This window comes from Meles meles, chromosome 7 (genome assembly GCF_922984935.1).
Source record: "Meles meles chromosome 7, mMelMel3.1 paternal haplotype, whole genome shotgun sequence".
Lineage (NCBI taxonomy): Eukaryota > Metazoa > Chordata > Mammalia > Carnivora > Mustelidae > Meles > Meles meles.
The window spans coordinates 85,817,532-85,830,169 of NC_060072.1; the positions used below are offsets into that span (position 1 = coordinate 85,817,532).

Here is a 12,638-nt window from a genome sequence, read left to right on the forward strand (position 1 = left end):
TATTGGGAAAATGGAGGCAGTGACTGGAAAGGCAAGAGAGAGAGAGACCCCTGAGGCCTGTAGTTGAAGAAAACTGTAGCCAAGTTTCTCTATCTGAAGGAGAGGGGCTGATGACCTCCCCCAGACTCCAACCTTTTGATCTTGGGAGAGCCCCACAGGGGTGGTGGGTTGGTAACAGTCAGTTCAGTCTGTCCTCATGGGTTTGGTTAGGAGAGGAGCTAGAGGAGGTAAAGTGACCAGGCTCTGCAAGACAGGTTCCCTCCTGCAGCCTGAATTGGACAGAATCTTCAAAGGAGGAAATGCATTTTTGACATAGGTGCCATGGCTTAAATGATTACAACTCTACCTGGTGCACAGAGTCTGGGTTCAAATCTCGCTTGTGTCACATATTACTAAATGAGCCTCGTTCTTTCTTGTGTGGCTCTCCAATGCTTTCGTTGCCCTTGCCCATAGGGTAGGCCAAATCATGGTTTGGAATCCCTTGCAGGGTACCTCATTGATCTCCAATGCAATCCTGAGGCTGGAAAACTTGGTTCCTTAAGGGCTTGGGAGAGCTGGCCTTACTCTCTTATCCTGAGCTAAACGTTCACCTTGCATGCCTCTAGGCCAACTTACTAGGCCAGGAGAAGGACCAGGTAACTAGCAAAGGAAGACCATTTCCTTGGATCTTGGTTTTTCAGTTTTACAATGGTTTTTCCCTTCTTTGAGATATCTGCTCCTCCTTGTCTTTTCAGATTTCTGGACCCATGAATCCTTAGTGTCCATTGTCGAAGCTCTAGTCCCAATCAGTTACAATAGTTTGGCATGGCTCCAACACAGTCTCTAAAATTGTTGACTAACCCACTCCTTTTACTGATTTGAGGGTGGGGACTCAATGGAACCAGAAATGAGGAGAAACTAGCCTTGAAGGTTCGCAGAAAATAAATCTGACCACAGGGCTTAAAGATTCCCCTCTCTCTCCATTTGAAGAGGGTAAGATACCACTGATTGAAGTGGAATTTGAATCTTCTGGCCAGTGATTCTCAAACTTTAGCATATATCAGATATTCTGGAAGGCAAGTAAAGACTGATTGCTGGGCTCCCCTCCCAGAGTTTCTGATTCAGCTTGTCTGGGTGGAGCCTGAGAGTTTGCATTTCTAAAGCAAGTTCCCAGGTGCTGTAGATGCTGCTGGTACAGAGACCATATTTTGAGACCTAAGACCTAATATAACGCTCCAGGGAACAGAAGGAAATTTTGCCAGCTCAGGATTTCTATGGGGTCTAAAGGAATAGATTTCACCTTTCTATTATTGCCCAACCCCACTCATCCCCATCCACCACTCATTTGAACAGAGATGGAAAAAACATTCCTCTGGCACCTCTGGTTCTGAGTCGAGGCTCACCTTGCCCTTGATGGAAATAAGAAACAGTGGTTTAAGCGTAGGAGTGCAGGAAAGGAAAGGATTTTTGTCACAAATTATCACCCCTTTAGCCCCCCGAAGGTATAACATCACTTTGAAAAGGGAAAACTTTCGCCTTCCACTTCTACCTCCATGTTAAGGCTTAAAATGTAAATAACTCTGGGAGAAGCCAACACTTTGAAGGGATTCTCTGCAGATATACTTTGATGAGGTGCAAAGGGGAGGATATTTGGGCCCTGAACAGAGTAGAGGCACCACAGAAGGAAAAGATAACAGGTTCCTGAGGATGGATTTCTCCATTTTGTATTTGCCCAGAGAGAACACAGAGACAGTTTTTTTTTTATTTAAAGGGGATAGGGTGGACATGTGGCAAAGCCAGTTAGGGGAAAGATGGGAGTTTGAAGCTGATTCCCTGTGGGAAAAATCATTCAAATCTATTCACCCATCTGATGGCTGCTGCTTATTTTATTTTTCGTCCAAGAGAAGTGGTGTTGGACCGAGGTAGAGAAGACAGTGGTATACCAGAAATGACCTAAAGGGATGCCCTTTCTGCAGAAAGCTCTTAGACTCATCATGCCTTTCATTTGGGTGCTATGACAGCACCCACACTTCGGGGGCTTCACTTGCTATCCTTACAATTACTAAAACAGATCAACAGCTGGAGGTTAACACTTGGTTATCAAGATGTGTGATCTGAGAGTATGGAGAGTCACCTCCCACAAGTCTTTGTGAGGAGCTCCATTTGTCAGTATGTCATCTTTTTTTAGAGTAGAATGTCAGCAATACTCTTCTAGTCATTAAAGACTAGACTCTGTCTTTACATACTACTGCCTCTCATATCTAGTCCTTAAAATATTTAGTGATCTTTGCCTTGTAATTTTTGACACAAATATATAAATGACCATATTGGGTCACGGTAACTCCCCATGACCCCAGTTTAGTGATTCCATGGATGGGCTCTGAACCTGCTAACTGTGTATATAAAACACAGTGAATTGCTAATGTCTTTTTTTCTCAAAAGTGAGTTTCTGGTTTTTATCAGTCTCATAAGGGTCTGTGATCTAAAACAGGTTCTGAACCATTGCTTACACAGAGCTGATCTGCATTAATGAATGAGGCACAGTGAGAGGGTAAAAGAAATGGTGGAGTCCGGTTTTCCCACTGGAATCCAATACTCTCTTACAGCCTGGGGTATCTCCTAATACTAATTCTAAAATGCTCCTGTCTCTGAGGACCTTACAAAGGGCTGGCCATTTTGCTCTATATGCAGGAACATAAGCAAGAGAAGTGCATTCCAGGCAAAGAAGGAAAGCTGTTCTGAGTGGCAAAATGGAGGTGTGGGCTGGGTTGTTTGAGTCACATCCACTCTAAGAAGCCCAGTCAACAAAATGATCCTATTTTCAGCTCCATTTGGGTCCAGAATTCTGAGGAGATGTGATTCACCCAGTTTTTCCTAAGCAAATGGGACAATCACTAAACTACATTGTTGCAGCTTACTTCCTCTTGTCTCTCTGGTTAATTCCACCAATTGTGGTTGAGAAATAAGCATGTTAAGGAAAAACCAGAATCTAAGCATTGAAGAGAAATTATCCCACTTTCATCTGCTTTGCTCCTTTCTCTTCCTATCCCCAAACTGCTCTTATATATAAGAAAATTTTTAAATTATAAGATTGGTATTAACACATTATCAATAAAGCAAAACAATGACAACTCATCAACCAACAGATGCTAGAATACTTATACAATTCCTGGAGTTAAGAGTCTTAGTGTGGATTCCTTCCCAGAACTGGGAAGAAAACCCAAAACACTACCCCTCCCCACCGTCAGCTTAAGAACTAAACCACAGTCATTTTCCCTAAAGTTCTGTTTCTGGGAGAATGAGATCCTCAAGAAAAACTGCTTCCTTGATGAGGCAATCAAGGTCAAATAAGAGTGAGGACAACAACCTCCAAGCACTGTGATTCCTGTCCTAATTTCTCAGCACAAAAACAAGACAAAGAAACCCACTAAGCACAAAGCTTCTATATGCATCTTACTTGAAACCGACAAGAAACAGCTCACCTCTCTGAGGATGTGTCTTTCTCTCTCTTCCCAGGCAAAAAGAATCTGTGGCCCAGAGATTCGGACCTAGACATATATATCCACAGTTATCTTGATCTCACTTACACCAGGGAAGGCTTTACACTTCAATTCTCACAACTTAACCCATCACTTAACCCTTTCCATGAGGGTTCCCTTAATTGCTCAGCTTACTTCCTATCTTGAAACAAAACAAAAATCCCATACAATCCCTACTACCCTCATCCCCAGAAAACAGCCCCTAGAAAATCTAGCTTGTATACTTTGCACTTTGCATGCTCTCTTCAACGACCCTGCACACAGATACACATAGACACAAAAAGACACAGTCAAGAGGAGAGGGGTCTGTTCAAGGGGATAAAGTTTTTTTTCTTCTGTGTGGTCCTGGGTTCCTTGGTGGGTATAAGTCCATCTCTTAGCATTGTAGTGTGATCTCTCAGCTAGATATATGTATGAGGAGGATGAGGGAGTTGGAAAAGAGGGTGAAAAGGTTCTTATTTCTATTTTTCAGTAGGGGGTAGTAAGAGGTGTGGATGTCTACTTGGATGATCAGGGTAACTGTGATGGACCCACACAGGAATGAGGTCTGCCCCTCAGCTTTCATTTGGATAAAAAAAAGGGGAGCTCTGGGGCTCACTATATCTTTCCTGTTTCCTCATTACTCTCTAACCCAGTGTTCACCAGTGTGTTTCATGGAGTCACCAGTTCTGTGGGATGTGAGATAGAAAGGACGCTGAGGTCAAACACATTTAGGAAACACCGCGTTAGAAGTGTTTAACAATTCTCTGTACACGTTAAGTTCTTAGAGCCTTCAATATACTAATATGGTCTTCCTCTCTATATACAGAGAGGATAGAATAGTTACAGTACACAAAGGTGTTACTCAAATATTTAACTGGTATGGCATAAGTTCCAACCACTTAGAATGGACCACAACAATAAAGTGCTGATTCTCAAGTGGTACCCTTGATAGTGGGCTAGGGCTGAATATCAGCCCATGCAGTAAGCACTGTTTCCTAAAAGTTTTGCCCAAAGAACTCCATTTTATGTGATATCTCACAGAACTGGTGAGAAATGTCTGGCCAATGTTAGAACCTCCTCTTTCTAGGGATGGAGCCAGGGTTCATGATTCTGGCCACCGGGCTGCAGGAGAGGGGCAGTTCTGGCAGAGACTCCTGGTAGCACCAGCTGCTGATAGATGTGACCACAGCTGCAGCAGAAACAGATTTCAAAAGACAGATGTCCCTCTGTCCCAGCTGCTCCGGGGACTCTGTCCCTGGTGGGTCAGCAGGTGCCTGTCCAGGTGATGTTTACGGCCAAAGCTCTTTTCACAGCGAGGGCACTGGAAGGGCTTCTCCCCAGTATGGGTCAGCCAGTGTCTCACCAGGTGGTGCCGTCGGCCAAAGCTCTTCCCACACTCAGTGCATACATGGCACTTTGGCACTGGTGGGGCACGCTGCCGTTTCCTAGCCCCTGGGCTCTCTCCATCCTCTTGACCCTTGCAGGATTTGCCTTCCATATGCACTCTCTGGTGGCTGGCCAGATGGGAGTTGCATCGGAAATTCTTGCCACACTCTGAGCACCTGCTGGGCTTGTCATGTAGGTGGGTTTTCTGGTGCCGGATCAGGTGGTGTCTTCGCCCGAAGCTCTTTTCACACTTGAGGCAGCTGTAGGGCCGCTCCCCAGTGTGTGTTTGCTGGTGCCTGGCAAGGTGGGAGCCCCACACAAACTGTTTCCCACACTGGGGGCATGTGTGTGGTCTTAAAAGGGAATCCATCTCTGTGCTACATAGAAGGTTTGAGAAGCTATCTTCCTGAAGAAAAGGTGGGCCCAGGAGCATTCCTCTGGAGCTCCTGGGCATGGAATCCCAGCTCTCATCCTGTTCTGGGTTCCAGAGAACAGTATCTTCAGACACACTAGATAACATTCGGGGAGGTTCTGCTTCTAGTTCAGGGGTATCACCCTCGTGCTCACTTCCATCTCCTGTGGAGAAGGGAAAATACCAACCCCAAGAGGGGAGTCACAAGAGAGTACTCCGAGACCCAAGTCACAGGTAAGGTTGTCTGACTCCTGTTAGGGCCTAAACCTCACCCCACAAAGGTTGCGAGAAAAGACTCTAATGTTATACAAGACAGTGCAAGAGGTGTCGAAGTTAAAAGCCTAGGCTTAGGAGGCAGATTTCCCAATTTTGAACCTCAGCTTTCCCACTTAACTTCTGTAAGCCTTCATTTCCTCTTCTGTAAAATGGGAGTAATTGTAAGACAGATGGTATAAAATAGATAGCATAATACCTGCACATCGTGAGCACTTAGTAAATGGTCTATGCTATTGTTGTTATTTATTTATTACAATTCCTTCCATCTAAGTATAGATGGAGAGAGTTAAGAAATGTGCTGCAATCCTTACTGGATGAGTAAGCAATACTAGACACACTCTGGAAAGCGTCTCCACAATGGTGGGAGGTTGAACAATAACATCAACAATAACAACAACAACAACTAACATTTATTGAGTGCTTATTATGTGCCTGGTATTGTTCTACTCTGTTAACATATTTAAGTCTCACAATAATTTACTGATGAGGAAACCAAACAGGGGTTAATTACTATTCCAAGGTCCCCAGGCGTGGTCCTGAATTCAAGTCCACAGTTTGGTTCTACAGCCTGCCTTCTAAACCCTTCTGCTACACTCTCTTGCCTTTGAAGAAAAAGATCTGTAAACTTTTTGACCCTGTAACTCACTGAGCAGAGAAGGGATTAGATGGGCACATAATGTTGACACTCTAAGAGGGCTGAAAGCAGCTGCTGAAAGTCTATTCTAGATGCTTACCTGTATATGTGACCCTCAGAATGTCCCTCTCCTCCAAGTCCTGGGGGTCAGGGACCCATTGTTCTTCCCCTCCTTCTAGTTGAGAAAGCATGTCCAGTTTGGGAATTGGAAATCCTGCCCATGGAGAAGGAAAACAGAGATGTCAATGAGTTCAACTGTAATTCTCTATTTCTGAAAAAAGCTGTTTCCTAGATTACTCCCTGGAACTGAAGATAAAAGAAGGCCAGATACCGGCCTTTCCCATGTCCCCATCTCTGTTAAATCCCTCTTCTTTCTTTTAGATAATCACATTCTCTTCTCTAGTGTGTCTGTTTCCTTCCACTCAAATTTCAAATACTTCCAGCCCAACTGTCCTTAACTTCACTTAATTAGCCCTACCACAGCTTCCTACCCCCACTCCCATCTTACCCTAGATGGCTTGCTGAGTTTCCAAGGACTCAATTCTATCACTTAAATGTCCTTCTCTCTGCTTTGTAAGAACCTCCCAATTCCCAACCAAGAAGAGCCTAAAGTTCTCTTCTCCACAATTCAGCATTATTTTGCTGTTGTTTTTAAGAAATGATACCTCATTTCCATTCTCTTTGGATTAGCCCTAATGCTCCTTCTCTGGTGAAAACTTAGATTTCCAGCCAAGAACCCTAGTTAGAAACTATCCAATAGCTCTGGAGCACATGGTTCAATCCTCCCAGAGTATAAGCTTTTAAAAGTGGCTAGGGGAGATCATGCTTACTTAGAGAGACCACTATCCCACAATTTTCTTGCATGACATATTCTCCATAAAAGTCTGTCTGAGAAGGGTCCAGGCTCCGCCACTCCTCCTGAGAGAAGCACAATGACACATCCTTGATGGTTACCAGGCCCTGAAACAAAATGTAGCATCATCTGTTAGTAAGTATTCCTTAAGGAAAATGTGATCCTAGTATAAAAGGCTGAAGAGTTGAGGAGAGGGCATGAGAACATCTAGAGAAAGAATTTCCCCGAGGTCCCTGGGAAAGGCATATAGTTTTAGTGAAAGATAAATAAGCAGAGGGACAAAAGTATGGTCAATGAGTGAGTGAAGATAATGTCTCTTGATGAGTTTCCCACTAGGACCATGGGAAGTTGGAAGCACAATGAATTCATTGCTCTCTCTGTTTAACTACAGGTATCTGCCCAGTCTTTCTCACTTGCCTTATTCTTTTAATTGCAGAAATTGAGTACTAGTCTCTCCTTTAACCACTTGACATTTCCTCTTCTATTATCACAAAATGATATAGACAAAACATTCTTTCTTGCCCTCTTCCCATCGTGCCTCACCCTTACCTTTTGAGACGGCATGTGTAGTGGGTAGAAGCCCAGATTCTTGAGCCAAATAATTCCTAGCTCTGCTATTATTAGCAGTCTGTCCTTACACAAGTGTCTTAATCTCTTCCTACCCTATTTTCTCATCTGTAAAATGGGCATAATTTGGTTTCTCTCAGGGTTAAATGGTTGAATGGGTTAACATACATAAAACATTCAGAGAACCGCAAGCATGTAAGCACTCTGACAGTATAGCTACTACTACTATTATAATTTTTTCCATGGGTCTCCCATTGCCTGCTGAATCTAAACCTATTTTCTCTCTCTGGCTCTGCCCCATCTTTCTATTTTCTCTTCTTTTCCATAAATGCTCCATTATCCACCCAGTCCTGCCTACTTTATGCTCTCCCAAGCTTCCTTCAGATCCTCTTTTCCTAATCTTTCCAGATTTTTTTCTTAAGGGACATTAATAAATTGTTCTTAAAATCCCTCTTGGGATGGGACAGCCATCCATTAAAAACGACCTCTAGGAATTCCCCTCTTCTTGTCATGCCTCCACTTATTTTTTCAAGGATATTATAAGCCCCGGGAAAGGGAAAGAATCTGTTCAGTTATAAGATAAAATACCATTAGTAAACATGTGAGATAACAAATCAATAGGATGATGCTGAGGCTACAGAAAGGCAGCAGTGATGAGACCCTGGGAGAGGCCAAGGGAAGCAGATAGCCCACCTGGGATCCTGCCGCAAGAAGTGCAGCTGCCATCTCCCAATCTCCGGTGCTCCCCTCCTGGGGAATGGCAGGAACCCAGGGAGCTGACTGAGCTGGAGAGAAGAAAGAGGAACCACTAGAAACGGACCATCCACCCTTTCCCAATGAAAGCCTGGGCCCCTGTTAAAGGAGCTTAAGGGTCACATTTTCCTATATCTATGCCCATTGGTAAAACTTCAATGCATACACATAGTGGAAGAGACCTTCACTCAAAATGTTCTGTGAGGGTATTAGGTGGTTTTTAGTAAAGCTTATATGTCAGCCATCTCTACTAGACTAGCTGTGATTTGAATTGATATTATTTGAATAAAATTTTCACCTAGTAAAATGCAGGTTACTGGGTGTGTTCTCAACAGCAATCGGAGTTGTTGTCACTTCCTTTGTCTCCCACATTCAATACCACTTACCATGCACTTGCAGCATGTGGAGGGAGTGATCATGCAAGAAATGGGAGAAGCCCAGTTTTATGGTTTACAGAATCCAGGAGCTCCTTATATTCCTATGACCAGGGCCCAGGAAGCCAGGAATAATGGACTAGTCCTGGTACTGGTTACAGTACTCAAACACACATATACCCTCCAGGCTCTCACCCTTCTCCTGAAGGGACTGTGGTTCCTCTTCAAGGTCACAGCACAGGTGTTCCAGTGGCCCTGGTGCTATTCTCCATGGCCCCTCTTCTTGGCTTCCCCTTTCCACCTGAGGCTCTGCTCCATCCAGCTGGACATTCATTGACTCCCATCCTGTCCCCAGGACCGCTGTCTGTTCTGAGAGCATTTTTGCTGCAAACCCAAATTGTGACCTGGAACAAATTCATTATCAGCTGTACCCATTAAAAATGGAAAGGGGTGATAGTCCTAAGGGAGTTATGGAGAACAGCCTCAGGGATAAAAAGATAAAACTGGATAAGAGGAGCTTGATGGCAGATGAACCTTAAAAGTTTGGCGTGTTCCAATCACCTAAGCCTGGGCCAAGCTTCCTGAGGGAACTCAGAAGTGAGCAGGTGCTAAACAGCAAAGTCACTAATAGTTATTTTGGGGACTTCATTGCAGAAACAGAATATTCCTGATGGCTGGACGAACTTCATTTGAAAAAAAAAAGAAAAATCCTGGAAGTTCAAAAGCTATTCATTTAATTTCAACCACTGAAAATACAATAAATTAAGCAATCTGGACACATGTAGGATGTGATGTGCCCTGACTTACACTCAACAAAAATGGATATAATCACATATAAGATTTTCTGCCACAAATCCTGTTCTCATCAATTAGTTCAAAATGAAATGATTACTGAACGTAGAAGACCCAGCCAAAGGTGTGTGTGTGTATGTAAGGAGTACACCCCTCCTTTATAAGACTGAACCAAATGACACCTCACTTAAGTCTCAACAAAGAGGCATAACCTATCACTTTGATGCAGAAAATGAGAACTGGTAAGAAATGTGGTAGAAAGACCAATAACTCAGAAAGCAGATATAAAAATCCAAAGAAACCCTAACAGACAGGAGAAAATGTTGGTCAGTGAGGAGTTGATGTCTAATTGAGAAAAGTAACAAAAGAACAGAAAGGGTTTGAACCAGACTGGATAAAGGAGAAATAGTTGATGCTAACATGATCTCAGTGTGTGAATTAACAATCCTGTGAGTTGAGACACAGGAAAGAACTATTCAGGTCTCATTAGAAACATACATTCAGTTTTAAAGAAAGGAATGAAGAAGCCAGAATATGTTTCATCAGAAGAAACAAAAGTGGAGAAAGGGATGGGAAATATGGCCACTGGGGAAAAGTTAAAAACAATAGACATAGTTTTCTCCTGTCTAGGGAAAAAAGCTGATGAATGATGTTACCAGAAAGAGAAATGGTTTATAGCTCTGTATAGATCTATTCTCTTGATTGCAAGAGAAGAGATTTAGATGAGATAAAGTTTTTTTTTACAGATTTTATTTATTTCTTTTAGAGAAGTGGGGGGGGGGGGAGAGATAGGGCACGAACAGGAGGAGGGGCAGAGGGAGAAGCTAAGCAGGGGCTCTAACCAAGGACCCTGGGATCATGACCTGAGCCCAAGGCAGACACTTAACCAATTGAGCCACCCAGGCACCTCTAGATTTAAAAAAAAAAAAAAAAAAAAAAGTCTTAATAATCCTGTAATGCACAGGACCAGGTTGTGGACTCTTCTCTGAAAATCTTAGGAGTCAAATAGGTCTCATGTGTTGTGACAAGGGCTTCCCTGACTTCTCGCAGAGAAACAGTCTATGAGACTGCACAGAGTCCTTTCTGCTTGGCAACACTGTGTGTGTGTGTGTGTGTGATTATTATTATTAAAGTACTCAAGAAGTCAGAGCTTTCAAAGAAAGGCTCCCCAAAACAGGTCAGAACCTTGGTTAACTATCCTGGCTCATTCATATTCATTCAGTAACATTTGAAAGAACCTAGAAGCCCTGGACAGGTAATGACAGATGTCAAGTTGTTTATTTTCTTGCCTATTTGTCTTTGACAGAAGAGGTAGGTGGCAAACCCTAAGACCAATGCACAGGAAGGGAACAAATTACCCTTTCATCTCAGAAGTCCAAAGAAGTCTCAGGGCCTCATGGGAGCATCCTGGACTGATTCCCAGCTTAGGAGGTTTCCTTTTTAGAAACTTCTCATGAGAAAGGAAAATTCCCAATAAAGCAATAAAGGGAAACTTCCATTTTAGCTCTCTCTTCTGAATTCCAGCCCCTGTGTTTGCCATATTTTTAACATATAAGGCACCAATTCCCTCTCTTCACTGGAGGTCTTTTTTGCTTCTCAAGCTCCCTTTGAACATCCTCCCTCAGGGTTTACCTACATCTAATACCTGGACACCTGTCTCAAACTCATTTCTCCATCTCCCCAGCAGCACAGTCCCTTGATGGGAAGCCTGTTTCTGCAGAGTGTACTGGGCTAACTGTGAGCCTCTCCAGACCACTGACAGAAAACCTGTGGAAGGGCTGGCAAAAATCTCAGCAACAAGGGGGTGGGTACTTACACTCACACTGCATTTCCTAAGATGTTCACTCTCTCAGAGTTGGCACCTGGACAGTTAAGGGTGTCAGCCCTAACCAGGTTTCTCCTGGCTCCAGGATGTTCCCAGGCCTACTGGAGTCTGGGTTCTAGGGCTTCCATTTCCCACTTTTCCTCACATATCCGAGTGTCAGGACACCTGCTGAAGGAAGTTTTTGCAGCGGGCGCTGTCGGACAGGGAAGGAGGGTGTAGCAAAAAGAGCAGCCCAAGGGCATAGGCGCGAGTCGCGCTGGGTCAGGGAAACCTGCCCTCTGCCCCGGGTGGGGCATGGGCGGGACACGCGCCCGCTCCGGAGTAAGGTTACTGCTCCCCTTCTTCTTGTCACAGTGCCCCTGGAGAGGGTCAGATTTCAGAGAATCCGAGAGAGGCAGAGACGGGGCAGGGGAAGTGAGGTCAGAAAACAGGTTTCCCGTGAACGGGGGCAAGAGCAAGTCAAGAGAAAGGAGCCACGGGGTAACCTGTGCGCGAGTGACAGCGGCGGGAAGCCGCGGGGCCTGACAGCGACGCCGGGGACCGGGAAGCCAGGGCGAGGGGCGGGCACAGAATGTCAGTGGGGCCGACCCCGGGTTAAGGCAGGGACCCGGAGGCCGCGTCGATCCTCCTCCCGCCCCATGGGTGACTGGGCCCCCACCCGCCGCTCCGGGCAGCCTGGCGTCCCTCCCTCCAGCCGCGACTCTCAGCGGCCCAGCTCCACTCACCCCGGTCCGCTTGGCCTGCGGCCCGTGCCTCCCTCCAGGGCGCCGCCTGCCCCTCCCCTCCGCCCTCGGCTTCGTCGGAGCCGGCGGCCGTGGAGCCAGCGACGGGCGGAGACAGCGGCCGGGCGGGCGCGGGCGGGGCGGGCACAGGAAATCCCCGCCCGCTTCCGGGGCTCGGCGGCAGCAGCGGCGGCGGCGTGGGGGAGGGGGCGTAGGCGGGCCGCGGCCCCCACGCCCCCAGCGCCCCTGCCCGCCGAGCCCCGGATCTGGGCGCCCGCCCGCCAAGGGACGCTGCGGGCCCAGGCCTCCGGGTCCCGTCTACGGTGGCCGCCCACCCGCGCGCACTCCTGCTCCCTGACTGACATTTTCGGTCCCGGCCACTCGGCCTCCCATGGGGTTCTTTGCACACGGGATCATTAATTACCCCGACATTTAATAACCGCTCGTTATATGCCGGACAGTCGCTGTGAGAGCGAATTCTCAGGCAACAGTCTGGAATTCCTCAAAGAGCTTGACTGACTGCTACGTTTCCAGATAGCAGGGA

At 45.8% G+C, this 12,638-nt stretch overlaps 1 protein-coding gene across 3 annotated transcripts; it reads right to left on the bottom strand.

Moving 5' to 3' along the window:
* Positions 1 to 1,723: 1,723 nt before the first annotated feature.
* On the bottom strand, positions 1,724 to 12,247 carry ZNF641 (zinc finger protein 641). Of its 3 annotated transcripts, none has more exons than XM_046013118.1 (7): positions 12,098 to 12,200; positions 11,364 to 11,537; positions 8,951 to 9,159; positions 8,322 to 8,413; positions 7,039 to 7,168; positions 6,309 to 6,422; positions 1,724 to 5,462 (listed from the first exon to the last, which is right to left on the bottom strand). In XM_046013118.1, exons 3-7 carry the CDS (start codon positions 9,132 to 9,134, stop codon positions 4,708 to 4,710), a joined length of 1,275 nt encoding a protein of 424 aa, XP_045869074.1. In that variant the 5' UTR covers positions 9,135 to 9,159; positions 11,364 to 11,537; positions 12,098 to 12,200; the 3' UTR covers positions 1,724 to 4,707. The 3 variants fall into 3 exon arrangements, with proteins under 3 accessions (XP_045869074.1, XP_045869076.1, XP_045869077.1); XM_046013120.1 differs by having other exon boundaries at positions 11,364 to 11,540; positions 12,098 to 12,159; XM_046013121.1 differs by lacking the exon at positions 11,364 to 11,537 and having other exon boundaries at positions 12,098 to 12,247.
* Positions 12,248 to 12,638: the final 391 nt, after the last annotated feature.